Source organism: Rhinopithecus bieti, unplaced genomic scaffold, assembly GCF_001698545.2.
Source record: "Rhinopithecus bieti isolate Rb0 unplaced genomic scaffold, ASM169854v2 scaffold_4911, whole genome shotgun sequence".
NCBI lineage: Eukaryota > Metazoa > Chordata > Mammalia > Primates > Cercopithecidae > Rhinopithecus > Rhinopithecus bieti.
This window is the reverse complement of record NW_016804526.1, coordinates 112172-132288: the sequence shown is the minus strand read 5'-3', so window position 1 is coordinate 132288 and position 20117 is coordinate 112172. Positions and strand designations below refer to the sequence as shown.

At 38.3% G+C, this 20117-nt stretch overlaps 1 protein-coding gene across 1 annotated transcript in view; it reads right to left on the bottom strand.

The window, feature by feature from the left end:
* The window catches only part of CPLANE1 (ciliogenesis and planar polarity effector complex subunit 1), a 155968-nt gene that overhangs the window by 28032 nt on the left and 107819 nt on the right, over window positions 1-20117 (bottom strand). The window contains 5 exon segments of the mRNA XM_017868905.1: window positions 3521-3649; window positions 4130-4160; window positions 7370-7534; window positions 13267-13354; window positions 18844-19097. Of these exon segments, the coding sequence (XP_017724394.1) occupies window positions 3521-3649; window positions 4130-4160; window positions 7370-7534; window positions 13267-13354; window positions 18844-19097 (667 nt within the window).

Sequence of the window (20117 nt, the reverse complement as noted above, 5' to 3'; positions counted from 1 at the left end):
TTTTTTTTTTTGAGAAAGAATTTTGCTCTTGTTGCCCAGGCTAGAGTGCAATGGCACGATCTTGGCTCACCACAACCCCTGCCTCCTAGGTTTAAGTGATTCTCCTGCCTCAGCCTCCCGAGTAGCTGGGATTACAGGCATGTGCCACCATGCCCAGCTAGTTTTATATTTTTAGTAGAGATGAGGTTTCTCCATTTTGGTCAGGCTGGTCTCCAACTCCCAACCTCAGGTGATCCGCCCACCTCAGCCTCCCAAAGTGCTGGGATTACAGGCGTGAGATACCATGCCCAGCCTCTAAATTTTCCTCTCAGTGTTGCTTTTGCTGCGTCACACCTGTAATCCCAGCACTTTGGAAAGTCGAGGGGGGCAGATCACAAGGTCAGGATATTGAGACCACCCTGGCCAATATGGTGAAACCCTGTCTCTATTAAAAGTATAAAAATTAGCTGGGCGTGGTGGCACGTGCCTATAATCCCAGCTACTCGGGAGGCTGAGGCAGGAATCACTTGAACCAGGGAGTCGGAGGTTGCAGTGAGCTGAGATCGCACCACTGCACTCCAGCCTGGCAACAGAGTGAGACTCCATCTCAAAAAAAAAAAAAAAAAAACAAAACAAAACAACAAAAAACCCATCAGAACTCGTGAAATAGTGTTTTTACTATCACGAGGACAGGACAGAGCAAACTACCTCCATGATTCAATTATCTTCACCAACATGTGGGGATTATGGGAACTACAATCCAAGATGAGATGTGGATGAGGAAACAACCAGACCATATCATTCTGCCCCGGCCCCTTCCAAATCTCATGTCTTCATAATTCAAAACACAGTCATGTCCTTCCAACAGTCCCTCAAAGTCTTAACTCATTCTAGCATTAACTCCAAAGTCCAAGTCCAATGTTTCATTTGAGATAAGGCAAATCCCTTCTGCCTATGAGCCTGTAAAATCAAAAGAAAGTTACTTCCTAGATACAATGGAGGTACTGGCATTGGGTAAAAACACCCGGTCCAAATAGGAGAAATTAGCCAAAACAAAGGGGCTATCAGCCTCATGCAAGTCCAAAATCCAGTAGGGCAGTCATTAAACCTTAAAGTTCCAAAAATGATCTTCTTTGACTCCATGTCTCACATTCAGGTCATGCTGATGCAAGAGGTGGGTTCCCATGGTCTTGGACAGCTCTATCCCTGTGGCTTTGCAGGGTACAGCCCTCTGCCCCAGCTGCTTTCACAACTGGCATTATCTGTGACTTTTCCAGGCACATGGTGCAAGCTGTTGGTAAATCTACCATTCTGGGGTCTGAGGATGGTGGACCTCTTCTCACAGCTCCACTAGGCAGTACCCCAGAAGGGAATCTGTGTGGGGGCTCCAACCCCACATTTCCCTTCTGCACTGACCTAGCAGAGGTTCTCCATGAGAGCTCTGCCCTTGCAGCAAACTTCAGTCTGGGATTTCCATACATCCTCTGAAATCTACGAGGAGGTTCCCAAACCTCAATTCTTGACTTCTGTTCACCCACAAGCTCAACACCACATGGAGGCTGCCAACGTTTGGGGCTTGCACCCTCTGAAAGCCACAGCCCGAGCTGTATCTTGGTGCCTTCTACCCACAGCTAGAGAGGATAGGATGCAGGGCACCAAGTCCCTCGGCTGCACACAGCAGGGAGGGCCTGGGCCTGACCCAGGACATCATTTTTCCCTCCTAGGCCTCTGGGCCTGTGATGGGAGGGGCTGCCATGAAGGTCTCTGACATGCCCTGGAGATATTTTCCCCATGGTCTTGGTGACTAACATTTGGCTTCTCATTATTTATGCAAATTTCTGCAGTGAGCTTGAATTTCTCCCCAGAAAATGGGTTTTTCTTTTATACTGCACTGTCAGGCTGCAAATTTTCCAAACTTTCATGCTCTGCTTCCTCTTGAATGCTCTGCCACTCTGCCACTTAGAGATTTCTTCCACCAGATACCCTAAATAATCTCTCTCAAGTTCAAAGTTCCACAAATCTCTAGGGCAGGAGCAAAATGCCACCAGTCTCTTTGCTAAAAGATAATAAGAATCACCTCCTCCAGTTTCCAACAAGTTCCTCTTCTTCATCTGAGACCACCTCTGCCTGGACCTTACTGTCCATATTGCTATCAGGCTTTTGGTCAAAGCCACTCAACAAGTCTCTATGAAGTTCCAAACTTTCCCACATCTTCCTGTCTTCTTCTGAACCCTACAAACTGTTCCAACCTCTGCCTGTTACCCAGTTCCAAAGTCGCTTCCACATTTTCAGGTATCTTTGCAGAAGCACCCCACTCTCTGTGGTACCAATTTACTATATTAGTCTGTTCTTACACTGCTAAATAAGACATACCTGAAACTGAATAATTTATAAAGGTATAAAGGAAAGAGGTGTAATTAACTCACAGTTCAGCATGGCTGGGGAGGCCTCAGGAAACTTAAAATCATGGCAGAAGGGGAAGCAAACATATCCTTCTTCATATGATGGTAGGAAGGAGAAGAATGAGTGCCCACTGAAGGAGGAAGCCCCTTATAATACCATCAGTTATTGTGAGAACTCACTCACTATCATGAGAACAGGATAGGGCAAACTGTCCCCATGATTCAATTATCTCCACCTGATCCCTCCCATGACACATGGGAATTATGGGAACTACAATTCAAGATGAGATTTGGATGGGGACACAGCCAAATCATATCAGTCAGATTCCAGGGTTTTTTTTTTTTAATTTATTGAGACTTGCTTTACAGCCAAGCATTTGGTCAATCTTGGAGTATATATTCCATGTGCAGATGAAAAGAATGTATATTCTGGGGTTGATGGGTGGAGCATTCTGCAGATGTCGATTAGGTTCAATTGATCAAGTGTCTAATTTAATTCTAGAATGTGTTAGTTTTCTGCTTTGATGATAGGTCTAAATTTGTCAGTGGGGTGTTAAAGTTCCCCACTATTACTACGTGGTTGCCTAACTAGTTTCATAGGTCTGTAAGTATTTATTTTATGAATCTAGGTGTTCCAATGTTGAATGCTTATATATTTAGGATAGTTAAGTCTTTTTGTTGAATTGAACTCTTTATCATTATGTAAAACCCTTCTTTGTCCTTTTTTACTGCTGTTGGTTTAAAGTCTCTTCTATCTGATATAAAAACAGTAGCGCCTGATCTTTTTTGTTTTCCATTTGCATGATAGATCAGAAAAGCTATTTAAAATGTATTCTAAGGGTTAATTTTAGGATAAAGTGCTACAAACTAAATCATTAATTACTTCTAGTAAGAGATAGGATTAAATGTATGTTGTACTTAAGAGTGATTCTTGGGAAAACTCACAGGATACAGTTATATACTATAAATTGTTAGAGAAAAGGGAAGACTGACACATATACATAACAAAACATGAAGAAAAAATCTATTCTATGCTTCAGATTTTTTTCATAAAAATCACATTAAAATATGACAAGTTTTGAACATTCTTGAATGAGAAGCATTTTAAACAGGTTAAAAATGAATTATTCAATGATTACCTGAAGGTGCGCTTAGCTTGTTCTGTTAAGCCCAGCTCTTCACTGGAAACTCCATCTTTAGTTATAAGGTCATCAATAATGTCTGCAATATCAGTCAATCCAGTCATCTGGAGTGGATCTACTGAAGCACTTCATTTGCAAATGTAATAAGAAATATAAATCAGTATCTACAACTTAATTACATTAAGCAAAAATAAACATGTAACAAATAAACACAAAATGATAAACATATATCTACTGTTCCTTCTATTTCTGCAATTCTAGTATCTCTCATCAACAATAAGTAATGACTTAGTAGATTTTCTTTAAAAAGGAAACATACGGCCCAGAAGAAAACCTCTATAGATTCTGCCTGTTTAAATTTGATCTATATTTATATAAGAAAATATAGTAACTATAGTCTATTGAATTCTAATTACTTGTGCTAAAACAGTAAGGGATATAGCAATCCTCAATTTCTTAAAATATTCCATACCCAATGAAAACTTATATTCCTTTAAACCACAAAGATATGTATAATGTAAAATTCACACACATATGAACAACAAAATTTCCACTATCTACACCCAACTTTAAAGAAAATCATGAATTAACACTTAAGATATTTACCTCTCAAATAATTCATCATTGCTATTCATACCTAAAAAAAAAAATTATTATTAATAAAAATTTTGGGTCATTTTTTTTGCTGTCAATTGTTAATCTAATTTAGAAATTATATAACCAGAAATTAAATTAAAATACTTTTAAACCTCCAAATTGGTTTACAGATATATATTTACAGCATATTTATCCTCCTCTGGAATATGCTACCTGATAGTGAATACTGTCTACATGTTTTTTAAGACCATGTCTCACTCTGTCACCCAGGCTAAGCACAGGTCATGGCACACTACAACCTCTGCCTCCAGGCTCAAGCGAACCTCCCACCTTAACGTCCTAAATGGCTGGGATTACAAGTGTGTGCTGCAATGCAGGCTAATTTTTGCATTTTTTTGTAGATATGGGGTCTTGCTGTGTTGCCCAGGCTGGTCTCCAACTACTGAGCTCAATGATTCACCTGCCTTGGCCTCCCAAAGTGCTGAGATTACAGGCATGGGCCATCGCACCCAGCTGGTATAAGATTATTACTTTTCTATCCTGAGTACTCAGTATAATATATGTCAGAAGGTACAACCCTTCTTTGCTTAGTACACAGTTCAGAGTGCTGGAGTGCAATTTACTTTATAAAATATACACAAACAAAAAACAAACCTTTGGTGATCTGAAAGTAATATATTTCAGAAAATATCTTATTTAAATCCAAGGAGCAATTTACCTGTAAGAATGTAACCCAAAATATAATTTTTTGTTGTTGTTGTTTTGTTTTGTTTTGAGACGGAGTCTCGCTCTGTTGCCCAGGCTGGAGTGCAGTGGCCGGATCTCAGGTCACTGCAAGCTCCGCCTCCCGGGTTCACGCCATTCTCCTGCCTCAGCCTCCCAAGTAGCTGGGACTACAGGCGCCTGCCACCTCGCCCGGCTAGTTTTTTTGTATTTTTTTTTAGTAGAGACGGGGTTTCACTGTGTTAGCCAGGATGGTCTCAATCTCCTGACCTCATGATCCGCCCGTCTCGGCCTCCCAAAGTGCTGGGATTACAGACTTGAGCCACCGCGCCCGGCCCAAAATATAATTTTTAAGTCTTGTCCATTATTAACTATATGTTTTCAAAGAAAAACACTTAATCTATTCAATCCTCTATATGTTTAATTCTAAAACAGAACTGAATTAATTTGGGAAAAGTGTTCTGACATCTCTTCTCAAAAAATATTCCTTAAGATTTTGTTATCTTAAGATAAACCAAATCTGTCCTTAAGACTTATACATTCACATGGTTTTAATATGAAATACCTGTTTTCTTGAAAGTACATTGTTCTATTTAATTTATTAACCTCCAAATCAAGCATTTTATTTTTGTTCTCAGAATCTGGGCATCTGTGGGTTCTTAAGGATGACTAATTCAATTAAATAAGAGAGAAATACCTTACATAAATCTAAGGTTAGTGTAATAGTAACAGTACTACCCTTAATAGCTTTTGCTAGGTAGAAAAGATATTAATCCTATGTACTTAGAAAAGAGAGGGTCCATTAAAGAGACACTTTCTATCAGTATTTGAGAGGTCCCTACTGGCCTATTCATGAAAAAAAGCTTGAAGGATTCTCTTCCAATACTGACTGGGCTGCATATGGGGAAGTAGATAAGATTAGTGAAGATGGTGACCTCTTGGGTTAAAGGTTGAAGTGTTTGGTAAGTAACAAGTTGCCCTTTCTCCTATTAGTAACCCAGGATCAGTAACCCACGGCCACAGTACCTGTTTACTACCAAGTAAACGTTCTTAAAACATTATGAGATTTATGCATGGACTTTTTTTTTTTTTAGCTCATCAGCTATTGTTAGCGTTAGGGCATTTTACGTGTGGCCCAAGACAATTCTTCTTCTTCCAATGTGGCGCAGGGAAGCCAAAAGGTTGGAGTCTAGACTTTGATATCAGACCTAGTTATACGTTTGCCTTAGACTCTGGCAACACTAAACAACCATGTTCCCCCTCTCCTCCTCTTTTACCCACCTAGTCACTGAGTACCATCAGTTACTAATTCAAAATGTCTCGTTTCTTCTATTTCTTTCCCATAACACTAGCCAGGCCCTCATTATTTCCCAGGTCAGATTTTAGTAGCCTCCTCAGTGGTCTCTATGCCTCCGTTCTATTTTTCCTCAAAACCTCCTCATTTTACTTCTCTGCCTGGAATTCTCCCATGATTCCCAAGTATAAAATGGAGTGTAAACTTCTCAGATATAATTGGAACCCTCTACCATCTAGCCATACAAATCCTGTTTAACCTCATTTGTCAATCCTACCCCAGAGAAGAGAAGAGAAAAGCTATCAGTGACCAAGAAAATGAAACAAGATTCTGAGATGCTTTATACATGATATTCAGTCTTCACAACTCTGTGAAGTGGAAATTATTATCCCCATATGTTGATGACTAAAACATACATGGCATCTAGAAAGAACTGAGAAAATCATTACAAGATTTAAAGTCAGCTTACTAATAGCTTTTCTTTAAGTAACAGTAATGTCATTCAAAATAGCATTTTTACTATTTATATCACTTTAATAATGGTAATAGAACATATACTAAACACTCAGTAAAATCATTTTAATTGACCATCAATATCTGAGAGAAAAAAACATATTTCCAAGCCACTGTCAGTGATTGAACTGATGTATTTACTATGTCCTATTATTCATAGGATAAAATGTATTCATTAGGACTAAAGAATAGCAGTTTTAATTGCTACCTCCAAATGAAATGAAACAAAAAGTGGCACTAAATCCTTCTAAATCTCAATCTCCTCAACTGTAAAATGGGGATAATAATAGTGTCTACACCTCATAGGTCAGGCTTAAACCAGAATCTACGCATATAAAACAGTGATGTTTGGCACATGGTAGAGGTGCAAGAAAAAATAGATACTATTTTGTTTTCAAATTAAAATTCAAAGTTCTTTTAATTGGAAGAGTTTTAATTTTTCAATTTTTGTAAAAGTCAACTATTATAGTAATTCCAGTTGCTATATATTTCATATTAATAAGTTACACCAAGATATGATACATGATTGCATTATGTTTTATGAAGGTGACAAGATGTCACAGTTCTTCATGTGAATAGCAAGTTTTAACTTTCCTTCCCCTAAAATATTACAAAATGACTTCACAAACCTTTCATAACTGTATTTCCAGTAAATCACATTCAGTAACATTATAATGGAGAATAAGAGTATGTGTAAATGAAAAAGTGAAGAACAATACCAGGAGAAGTAGTATTCTGATCACTGGAAAGGCTGACAGCTGAATCGGCAGTAGGAAACACACGGGTTTTCTGACCAGAATAATTTTCCGTTATTGAAAATTCAGGTTCTGAAGTCTCCTTTTTGTCACTTTGATCTTCTTCATCCATATGTGTCAAAAAACGCACTAATCCAGAGTATATATTACAATTAAAATAAAATAGTAGAGAAAAAAAGATCACATGGAAAAGACAACAATTGCTAATACTTCCAACTGGCAACATAGATATTAGAAGTTTACCACATATTATGCTGATAGCTTTCTACTGTATGATGAATTTAATAAAAAATTTGAAGTTAAAGCTCTCCCACAGTAAATAAACCATAAAATTTATTATCAACTTCATTAAATGTGGCAGACTGAGCTGAAGTACACAGGCCTATGCCCTTCCATAAAAACACAGACATGCTAAATTACAAAAAAAAAAAAAAATTTAATATACAACTAATCTTTCTAAACAGAGAAATCCCCTGGTGCCAGAAAAGAAAAAGGAACTCAAAGCTGGAGCAATAAGTGGGCAATGATGCTAGGATAGTCTACTGAGGAATAGGAGATGTGGTTTCTGCAGACTGCAATGAGGGAAAAACTGAGCTACCTTCATTTATCTTAGAGCACTGAAGGACAGCTTTGTCCATAAAATAGGAATAAGAAAATCTCTCCCCTGGTGAAACAGCAAATAAGTTTTCTATCTGCATGGACAGTAGCTGAGAGAAAAATAAAAGTCAACTTTGAGAAATCAAAATCTCTGACTTGCCACAAGCATGAACAGGGTCTGAATTTCTACCATCAATACAGTACAGCAACCCCAAGTGAAGAAATGTACACTAAAATTTGTTTCAATTTTTTCCTACATTGTTCAATGATAGCAAAAAGCAAATGCAAAACTACTCCAAAGACAAATACATATAATCTAGCAGAACTTCTACTAATCATAAGCCCATGATAAAAAATTACAAATCACACAAAGGAACAACCAATCATGAAAGAGAGTCAGTATGCAGATTCAATAATTGATAATGTGCACATATGAAATACAACAATCAGAAAAGGTTAGTCATAAAACATGACTAAAATTATTAAACAGATAAAGCATAGGAACAGCAATAAAAAAAACAGGACAGGACATCCAAAGAGCAGATAGATCTGAAAAAGAAATAAATATAACTTCTAGATATTAAATGTAGCCACCAAAATTAAAATCATAATGAATAGCTAAAACAGCAAAGACATAGCAAAAAAGAGAATTAGTAAACTAAAAGACAGATCTGAGGAAATCATCCTGAGTGCACCACTGATAAAGGGAGGAAATTATGCAGAAGAGGTTAAAAGAGATAAGGAGGCCAGGTGTGGTGGCTCACACCTGTAATCCCAGCATTTTGGGAGGCCGAGGTGGGTGGATCACCTGAGGTCAGGAGTTCGAGACTGGCCTGACCAAAATGGAGAAACCCTGTCTCTACTACAAATACAAAAAATTTGCCAGGGGTGGTGGCACATGCCCGTAATCGCAGCTACTCAGAAAGCTGAGGCAGGAGAACCACTTGAACCCGTGAGGTGGGGGTTGCGGTGAGCTGAGATCACGTCATTGCACTCCAGCCTAGACAACAAGAGCGAAACTCTGTCTCCAAAAAAAAAAAAAAAAAAAAAAAAAGATATAAGTAACAGAGTGAGAAGGTCCAACACACCTCTAATAGGTGTTTTAGAAAGAAAAGAAAAAATGGGGAGGAAGCAGTACTTCAAAATATTATGGGTGAAAAGTACCCAGAGTTAAATCTTAATACTAAAGAATCATTCCTAGTCCAATAGAAGGTAAATAAAAGAAATATGGCTGGGCCCGGTGGCTCACACCTGCAATCCCAGCACTTTGGGAGGCCAAGGCGGGTGGATCACAAGATCAGGAGATGGAGACCATCCTGGCTAACACAGGGAAACTCCGTGTCTACTAAAAATACAAAAAATTAGCCAGGCATGGTGGCAGGCGCCTGTAGTCCCAGCTACTCGGGAGGCTGAGGCAGAGTATTGCTTGAACCCGGGAGGCAGAGGCTGCAGTGAGCTGAGATCATGCCACTGCACTCTGACAGAGTGAGACTCCATCTCAAAAAACAATAAAAAAAAAAGAAGTGGATGCAAAAAGCAACTGTGGGCAACAATAGCAGAGAAGAGAAAATATCAGAGAGCATCTCAGGCAATAAAAGGTGTCATGAAACTTGTTTTGGTTTTGTACATTTGTTGCCTACATATTTACATTATTTAAATTAGAAATTTTAAAATGAAGTAATTTGTTGGCAAAGAAAATGACAAATATGGAGAAATCCTAACTAAGCACTGACTTAAAAAATAAAAGGCAAGGGGAACTAAATGGGAGGGTTAAAAACAGAGTAGATCTACAAATATTTGAAAACAGTATCAGAGGCTGGGTCGGTGGCTCACACCTGTAATCTCAACACTTTGGGAGGCCGAGACGGGTGGATCACAAGGTCAAGAGATTGAGACCATCCTGGCCAACATGGTGAAACCCCATCTCTACTGAAAATAGAAAAAATTAGCTGGGCGTGGTGGTGTGCACCTGTAGTCCCAGCTACTCGGGAGGCTGAGGCAGGAAAATTGCTTGAACCTGGGAGGCGGTGGTTGTAGTGAGCTGAGATCACACCACTGCACTCTCCATCCTGGGCCACAGTGCAAGACTCTCAAAAACAAACAAACAAACAAACAAAAAAACAGTATCAGAGAAGATGGAGGGAACAAATCAGTGCTAAAAAGGTCTAAAGTCCTTATATTGTTTGGGAGGTAGATATATTCACCTTAATTTAAAAAGAAAAAACTTTTGAGATGGTGTCTCACTATGTTGTCCAGGTTGGAGTGTAGTGGCTATTCATAGGTGTGATGATAGCATACTACAATCTTTAATTCTTGGGCTCGAGTGATCCTCCCACCTCAGCCTCCCGAATAGCTGGGACTACAGGTATGCACCACCATGTCCAACTTCACCTTAAATTTTAAATCAACTATGAATGTTAAAAATTCAAGAATAACCACTAAAATTAAAATCAAATGTATAATTTCTGAATCAATACAGTAGGAAAGACAGAATATAGAAAACTCAATCCAATAAAAGGCAAAAAAGAGGAACAAAAAATAAAGGAAAAAAATGGCAAAAAAACCCCATGAAATAAGATATTAGAAACAAGCACAAATATATCAGTAAATACAATAAATGAAGACTGATTATGCTTGCTGGTTAAAAAAGATTGTCTAGGTCGGGCACGGTGGCTCAAGCCTGTAATCCCAGCACTTTGGGAGGCCGAGACGGGCGGACCACGAGGGGAGGAGATCGAGACCATCCTGGCTAAAACGGTGAAACCCTGTCTCTACTAAAAAATACAAAAAAACTAGCCGGGTGAGGTGGTGGGCGCCTGTAGTCCCAGCTACTGGGGAGGCTAAGGCAGGAGAAGGGCGTAAACCCGGGAGGCGGAGCTTGCAGTGAGCCGAGATCGCGCCACTGCACTCCAGCCTTGGAGACAGAGCGAGACTCCGTCTCAAAAAAATAAAAAATAAAAAAATAAGAAAAAAATAAAAAAATTGTCTAATTATTTAAAGGAATGAAATCTTGGTAGATGCTGGACACAACTACAACATAATCAAACAGCCTGAAAGTAAAGGGATATCCAATTTACAAGAAATACAGAGGAGAAAACAACACATTAAATGACATCACAGAGACTCAATTAGCAAAACTCAGACTCTGAAAAACACTTCAGAACAAATATCTTGTTTCTTCAACAAAGAAAACTTCAAGGAAGAAAGAGCAGAGAAGGAACCCAGAAGTAAAGAGACTTACAAGCCATCAACCAATGGCCACATATAGATCTTACCTGGGTTCCAACTATAATAATTAAGAAATTTTTTTTGTTTTTTTGTTTTTTGAGATGGAGTCTCGCTCTGTTGCCCAGGCTGGAGTGCAGTGGCATGATCTCGGCTCACTGCAACCTCTGCCTCCTGGGCTTCAAGCAATTCTGCCTCAGCCTCCTGAGTAGCTGGGACTATAGGTGCCCACCACCACACCAGGCTAATTTTTGTATTTTTAGTAGAGACAGGGTTTCACCATATTGGCCAGGCTGGTTTTAAACTCCTGATCTTGTGATCCGCCTGCCTCAGCCTCCCAAAGTGCTGGGATTACAGATGTGAGAAACCATACCCGGCCTAAAAAGCTATTTTTTGAAACAAGACAACTGGCAACATTTGAACCCTGATTAGATATATAAGTATATTAAGAATTTTTTAAAGGAGTGCCAATATTATTGTGCTTATATTTTAAAAATGGACCTGATCTTTTAGAGATACATATAAAATATTTATATATAAAATAACGTGCTGTCTGGGTTTCACTTCAAAATAATCAAGAAAAAGGTGGGAAGAGTGGGTGGGTGTGGGTAGGTGTTTAGGTAAAAAATGGATTGGCCATGAGTTGATAATGATTAAAGTTTGTTGTTGAGTATGTGAAAGTTAATTGTATGATTCTGTCTTCTATTAAAATAGCATAGAAATTTTACATAAAATTTTAAAAAATAAAACATATCAAAAAGTTATACCAGAACACAGGGGTAGTAATGTTCATATTAAACAAAATTGACTATAAGTCAAAAAGGATTATTGGGAATAATTACTTAATGATAAAAGAGACAAAATCCAACAAGAAATATAACAACCCTGAACTATTTTCACCTTATAGCCTTAAGATGAATGTAACAGATTTACAAGGATAAATAATTCCATAATCACTATGGGTAATTTTTAATGCAACCTTCTGAGAAATTAATGGATCAAGCTGACTAAAGAATCAGAAAAAATATAAAAAGCTGGACAATACAATTTAGAAGCTTGACCAAAGGGAGATATATACACATACAATACATACAACCAACAGAAAATGTTTGGTCTCTTCAGATAAATGTGGAACACAACGTAAAAACTGACTATCCTCAGCCACAAGGAAAATCTTAACAAATTTCTAAGATTTTATATCATCATACACATCAGCTAATCAAAATACGATGAAAGTGGAAATCAACCACAAAAACATAGCCCTGTATATTAGAATCCTTAATATTTAGAAGCTAAAAACTCCTTTCACAAGCTAAAGAAATCATAATGCGAACTACAAACTATGTAGACCTGAACAACACCAGATGATGATAAGTAGGTCCATGCAGGACCATATTCAGCCTCAATTACACATATTAGAAAACAAGAAAAAATAAAGTTAGAAAAAAACCAACAAGTTAATCCCCCCCAAATAGAAGACATAATAAAGATTAATGAAAAAGGAAACTGAGAAACAAAGAGAATTAACAAACACTGGTTTTTGAAAAGACTGACAAGACTGAATGAGAAAACACAGGTATAAACTACACACACAGTAGAAAGTAAAAACAAATTCATTCTTTCAATAAAAAATGAAAAAACTTAATACCTCACCACTGCCTGGCCATTTTACTAGAACCTCAAATTCCAGCTCAGCTGATGATCACAGACAAACAGCAACCTCAGCACAAAGTTCTGTGCAATCCTCAGCACTATGAGGCCAATGGCTTGGAATCCACAAAAACTGAGCTCCAGGCCACACTTGCCCCATGCTGGTATGAAATCCAGAGGAGGTTACTGCCTTCTCAAAAAAAAAAAGGCTTTGAGGTGGAAGCTAATCACATTATAAAAAAAATAATCCTTATCTAAAAACTGGGAAGCTGATGAGTTAAGCTCACATATGAAAACTATTCCTACTTCTGGCACTCCACAAAGCAATGTTTATTCTTTCAGGTCAACTAAAGCAAGACTTCAGCCAGTCCCTGTCAGCCCCTACAAACCTTCTTCAGAAATGCTAATGGTTTTTGAGGCTAATGTTTTTTTGAATTCAGGGCCAGAAGAGAATTCAATGTGATCCACTGGTCCAATCTGTAGAAAAAACACACACGACAAAACAATGGTAATACTTTGATAATTTCAAAATAACAAACAAGTTTTTGTAAGTTTTAAACACTTGCATTAATGCAAAAGTAAAAGAAATGGGATTAAATCCAATATAACCTAAATGGTAGGGATCGATAAAGCAGAGGAAATTTTTACTTATTTGTAGCTTAACTGAGTTATAAACTTTTAAGAGGCTCAGGAAAATTGTATCATAAAATTTTAGAATGAAGAAGAACCTTAATTACCATCTAGACAAACTCATATTAAAAAGGAGAGAACAAAGCCCAGAGAGAGTCAATGACTTTTTTAGTGGCATGACACGGTCAATTCAAGTCTTCAAGACTACTTACTACTCAGTGTCTGCCCAGAGTATCCCTGGGCCTCTTCCAGGACTCTAAGCTGTTTTCTTAGCCAAGTGAAGATGTTTGTATTTATGTGTACATTATAACAATGTGAGAGCATTTTTTAAAAATATACCAAACCTGCTGGGCCCAGTGGCTCACACCTGTAATCCCAGCACTTTGGGAGGGTGAAGCAGGCAGATCACTTGAGGTCAGGAGTTTGAGACCAGCCTAACCAACATGGCAAAACCCCGTCTCTACTAAAAATACAAAAATTAGGTGGGCATGGTGGCAGGTGCCTGTAATCCCAGCTACTCAGGAGGCTAAGGCAGGAGAATTGCTTCAACCTGGGAGGCAGAGGTTGCAGTGAGCCAAGATTGCACCACTGCACTCCAGCCTGGATGACACAGTGAGACTCCATCTCAAAAATAAATTAAATAAATAAATTGTGTGTGTGTGTATACAAAATTAACGTTATTTCCTTCAAAGTGGTCATTTTAGAAGACTAAATACCCTCTTTTTCTCTGGGAGATATGTTCCAAGACCCCCAGTGGATGCCTGAAATCGTGGGTAGTACCGAACCTTATTTATAGCTGTCCCTTAGTATCCATGAGGGATTGGCTCCTGACGTCAAAATCCACAGACACTCAAGTTCCTTATATAAAATGGTGCAGTATTTGCATATAACCTATACACATTCTCCCATATACTTTAAATAATCTCTAGATTACTTACAATATCTAATACAACGTAAATGTTAAATATTAATTGTTGTTATGACATATTGTTTAGGAATGACAAGAAAAAACTCTGTACGTGTTCAGTACAGATGCAACCATCCTTTTTGTTTTTATTAAATATTTTCAATCCACACTTGGTTGAACTGTCAGATGCAGAACCCATGGATATAGAGCGCCAATTGTATACTATGTTTTTTCCTATGCATACATACCTATGATAAAGCTTAATTCATCAATTAGGCACAGTAAGAGATTAATAATTGCTAAGAATAAGATTGAATGATTATAACAATATACTGTAATCAAAGTTATGTGAATGTGATTTCTTTCTGTCTCTCAAAATATCTTCTTATACTGTACAGAGGGTAACAGAAACCTCAGAAAACAAAACTGCAAATAAGAGGGGACTACTGTACTTAGGGGCTCTGAGCAAATGCTTTTGGAACTCTTCCTTTGAAATTGTCTCCCAACCTTCTGCCACAATTATAAATAACTGTTCTAGTGGTGAATCTTTAGTATGTTAATATGATTTTATTAGTGCCAGAATCAAAACTAAGATAGCAAAAACAACCATTAAACAAATATTTATTAAATGCCACCCTGTGTAGCAAAAGACATTGTCCCTACCTTCAAGTCTTAAAAGGCTTGAGAGAGGAGCCCTATCAGAATTTTTGAGAGCCTTTTCAAAATGCCATGCCATCTCCACCTCCCCAGCAGATTCCGCAGGGATAGAATGTATACTCTGAAAAAGCATCTGAGTGATCTTGACAGGCACAGGAGTTCAAATGCTTAATGGACAGGAGTCCATTAAGCATTAAGATATGTGGAAATTCCCTCCTGCAACTCCTGCTTTGGCTGGCTTTCTCCTGAGTCTCTTGTGACTTCAGACTGTTATCAAGTCTTGTTGAATCCTCATCCTTACAAGGCAGTGTTTCTACAAGATTCTTTGCCCTCTTCTTTTCTCCTCTATGTGCTCTCTGAGGAGCGCCTATGCTATCATGATTTGAACTTCCTCCTGATTACTGAACTTCCTCCTAACTGATTACTCCAAAATCTGTAACTTCAGCCCAGTTGTAGTTCCTCAGCTGCTTCTGAGGAACTACCTACTTATCTCACAGCACCTCAAATTTGTCATGTCCCTGATAGAAATCATTGTGCTTCCCTCCCCCAACACACACACACACACACACACACACACACACCCCTCTTCCTCTTCCTTACTTTGGAAAATGGCTCCACCATTCACCCAGGCTGGAATCTGGACGCCACTGTGAATCTCTGTTGTCTTCTTCACCTTCCCACGGCTTATCAATCTCTAAGTCCTATTAATGCCTTCCCTCCATTCTTACCGCTCAAATTCAGGCACATTGTTATTTCCTGCCATAGATATTTAGTGGATCTCAAACACTTACCAGTGGACCTGATATAGAGCTAGCAGCATAAGAATCATTTGTGAAGCTTGTTAATAACACAGATTCCTGGGCTCTAACCAGACCTACTTAAAATCAGAATTTCAGGGAAATGGGGCCCAGAAATTTGCATTCTTAACAAGTTTCCTAGATGATTCTAATGGGCAGTCAGATGTGGAACCACTGTAACCCATGTGGTCTCCTTGTTCCCAGACTTATCCTTTCCAATCTACCCTCCACATTACTGTCTGCATATCTGATCATCTCCCTTCACTGTTTAAAATACTTCTGTGGTTTCCCACTACCTGCTTATAGGATAAAATCCCAATGGCTTGACATAGTAAATGCTTTCTGTTCCTCCTTGTCTCCCCTCTCCTACCTCTACTGACAAATGTCTTAAAGTCCAATCCCACTAACTTCTACCTCTAAGTAATGCTCTTATAGCTCCCCAAACACTATGCCATTTGGTACCTTTCTCCTTTGCTCACAATATTTTGTCAGTCTTTCCTTAATTAGCTGATGAATACCAATTCATTACCAGCTCGAGTCACCACTACAAAGCCTTCTTTGATGCCACAGCTTCACTTACCCCATCTAGTCACAACACACCAGGCATATCTATGTGCCTCATTAGACCCAGTATGTATGTATTTATTGGTATATACATCTATCTTCTTTTATTAGATTTTACACTCCTTGAGAGTAGGTACTATGCCTTATTTATCTTTCTATTCCTGGAATTTAGCACAGGGCCTAATATGCAGTAGATGCTCAATAAATGTTTGTTGAAGGAATTAATGATTCATGAACTCTTCTGAGAGTGAACAAACCAGGATCAAGACTAGATTTGGGTATAATCAAGTATCTGGCTGTAGATAATGAATACTAAACTAGCTCAAAGGCAATTTCAAAAGAGATTCTTTGAAGTAAGGAGTTCCAACAACTGCTTTGATGCTGAACATTTATTTGGATGTGAAGATCTAAATCTGGGTTTAAAAAAAAAAAACAGAAAGCAGGCCAGGTGCAGTGGCTCACACCTGTAATCCCAGTACTTTGGGAGGCTGAGGTGGGAGGATCATTTGGGCCCAGGAGTTAGAGACTGGCCTGGGCAACATGGTGAAACCCCAAATCTACCCCCTAAAAGAGAGGAAAGCAACCAAATAAGCATCATAATATCATTACTTAGTATTAATATTTTTACTTAGTCGTAGTCCTGCCTCATATGCTTTCAGTATAGTTTCACATATGCTTAATCTTAATTTTTAAATGTGTTAAATGTTTGGATTAAAGGTGTACTATAAACCTAATAAATACATTTTTTAAATGTCAACACACTAGCAAACTGGAATATTTGTAAGTTAAGTCAATAACGGAATTCTTATCCTGCAGACTATTTTGCATTTCCCAATATTAGACTTTAAGACATTTAACTTTGTTTTTTGTTTTTTTAAGAGGCAGGGCCTTGCTCTGACACCCAGGTTACAGTGCAGTGGCACAATGATAGCTTACTGCAGCCTTGAACTCCTGGGCTCAAGTGATCCTCCCACCTCAGCCTCCCAAGTAGCTAGGACTAAAGGTGCACACCACCATGCCCGACTTACTATTATTTTTATGGAGATGAGGTCTCGCTATGTTGCCTGGGCTGATCTCAAACTCCTGGCCTCAAGTACCCAACCATGGTCTCATTTAACCAATTATTTGTAACATAATATTTGTTCTCTAATCTTTTTGATATAAATTGCTCTTCCTTTAAAAAAAAGGACAAAATGTGCAAAATAATTTTTGAGACTTCCTATTTTATTTAACTGTCATTATATATAAACATTAATTTATTTTGTATGTCTACCTTTTAAAGATATAGAAAACTAGGCTGGTATGGCGGCTCACATCTATAATCCCAGCACTTTTGGAGGCCAAGGCAAGACTGTTTGAGGCCAAGAATTCGAGGCTAGTTTGAGCAACATAGGGAGAACTTATCTCCACGAAAAAATTTTAAAAACTTAGCTGGGAGTGGTGGTGCACACCTATAGTCCCAGGTACTCAGGAGGCTGAGATGGGAGGATTGCTTGAACCTGGGAGATTGAGGCTGCTGTGAGTCATGATCGCGTCACTGCACTCCAGCCTGGATAACAGAGCAAGACTATGACTCAAGAATAAAAGAAAAAAAGATATGAAAATTTCTAAGGAACTGACTACTAACTCTCTTATAAAATATTTAAAAGAAACTCACAAAACTCCAAATAGAAGGACAATAATATTTATAAAAGTATAAAATCTTTCAGAAGAAAATGATAATTATAAGCGGGGTTCCTTTAAAATCAATTCTAGTTTTGTAATTCACATATTCCTTTTCTTGATAGGAAGCATGGGTTTACTTCATTTTGTGTGGGAGGACTCTAGAAAAAGCTTTATTTAGAGCAGATCAGCTGAATAGCCCTATATCTACAGAAGAAACTAAATTTATACTTTAAAATGTCCCAACAAACAAAGCTTTAAGCATCTTCAGTGAAGATGGCTTCACTGAATTGTACCGAACATTTAAGGAAGAAATAGTACCAATCCTATAAAAAATTTTCCAAAATATAGAAGAGAGGGTAATATTTTCCAACTCATTTTATGATAATAGCATTATACATGGGTTTACTTCTTAAAGGTAATGGTTCTCAACTGAGGGTGATTTTGGCTCCCAGGGAACATTTGGCATTATCTGGAGACATTTTTGACTGTTACAACTAGGAAGCAGTGCCACTGGAAACCAGTGGGTAAAGACCAGGGATGCTGCCAAATATTCTACAACACATGGGGCAGTCCCCCACAACAAAGAATTATCTGGCTCAAATGTCGATAGTGCTGAGGTTGATAAACCCTAGCTTAAAGAAAATAAACTTCTCATTATTCTGAAAAATCAAGTATCCAAAGTTATATCACACTACAAATCTAATAATTCAGTTGCAAACAAAAAACTAAAAATAAAGGTAGTCTACCTTATCACAATGTAGATCTAGCACTTCAGGTTTGGGGAAATCCTGCTCTATCTTTTCAGCAATGTTCTGTATTGCTAGCAACTGCTTGTCAATTTTCTGAAGCTTAGCAGTAAGATGCTCTAGTCGGTGAGCTGCAAAGCTTGGTGCAGGGCGAGCTGCAGAGACACCTTGCAGCTGTTTCCACAACAGATAATCTTCCGCAGAGTCTGACTTCGTGCTCTGTCCTTTGAATTGGAACTCTGGTTTTGGCAGATCTAAATATTAATAAGAGTAAAAGCAGAATTGATTATAATTAAAGAAGAGGTATTATTGATGATCTCATTTTTTGATGACTTCATTTTAAACCAACACAACACTACTTTCCAAATCAGTTTTAATTAAATATACCTAAAAATTCCTTTTCAGCTTCTTGATTTCTGGGGTAAGAATACATAAATTACTACCACAAAGTTCTACACACAAGGAAAGTCTGAATATTACTTTCATTCCTTGCTACAAACATACACTTCATCAAAAGCAAATTTAATATTTTAATGACTTTTCAAATTCTACTTGAAAACCAAAACATCACACATTAAAAGCTGGCCCCAATATTGGCTATTACTGACTTTATATGGGATCTCAGGCAAACGTTAAACTTCCTAAAACCAAAATCAAAGCCAATGACTCTTCTTCTTCTTAAATTCAGTTGATTCTTCTGCCAAATTTGCAACACCTTTTTTTTTTTTTTTTTTAAGAGCCTCGCTCTGTCACCCAGGCTGGTCTCGAACTCCTGGGCTCAAGCAATCCTCCCACCTCAGTCTCAGGAAGTGCTGGATTACAGGCGTGAGCGCCTGCACCTGGTCTGCAACACCTTTTTTAAATGCACTCTTCTTCTGATGTCTGGGTCTCCTCCGGCCTGTATTGCTCATACTTCTTCTGCTGCCATCCATTCCTTTTACCCGTCAGTACTTCCTGGGCTGTCAGCCTGAACTCACTTCTCTACTTACTCTTCCCACTTTCTCTGAGTTATGTCATTGATGAAAGATGACTCCCAAATCCATATGGCAGTCTTTTTTAGCTCCAGCTCCTCATATCCTGAACATACCAGTTAGGTTGTCCCATAAGCACATAAAAATGAATTCATTGCTTCTGCCCCTCCAAATTGCTCCCTCTTCCTTGTTCCGCAGCTCAGCAAACAGCACCACCATTCAGTTTCCCAAACCAGAGACCAGAAAGTCACTTGAGGCTCCGTTCTTTCCCTTAGATCCAAAGTGACAAGTACTGATGATTCA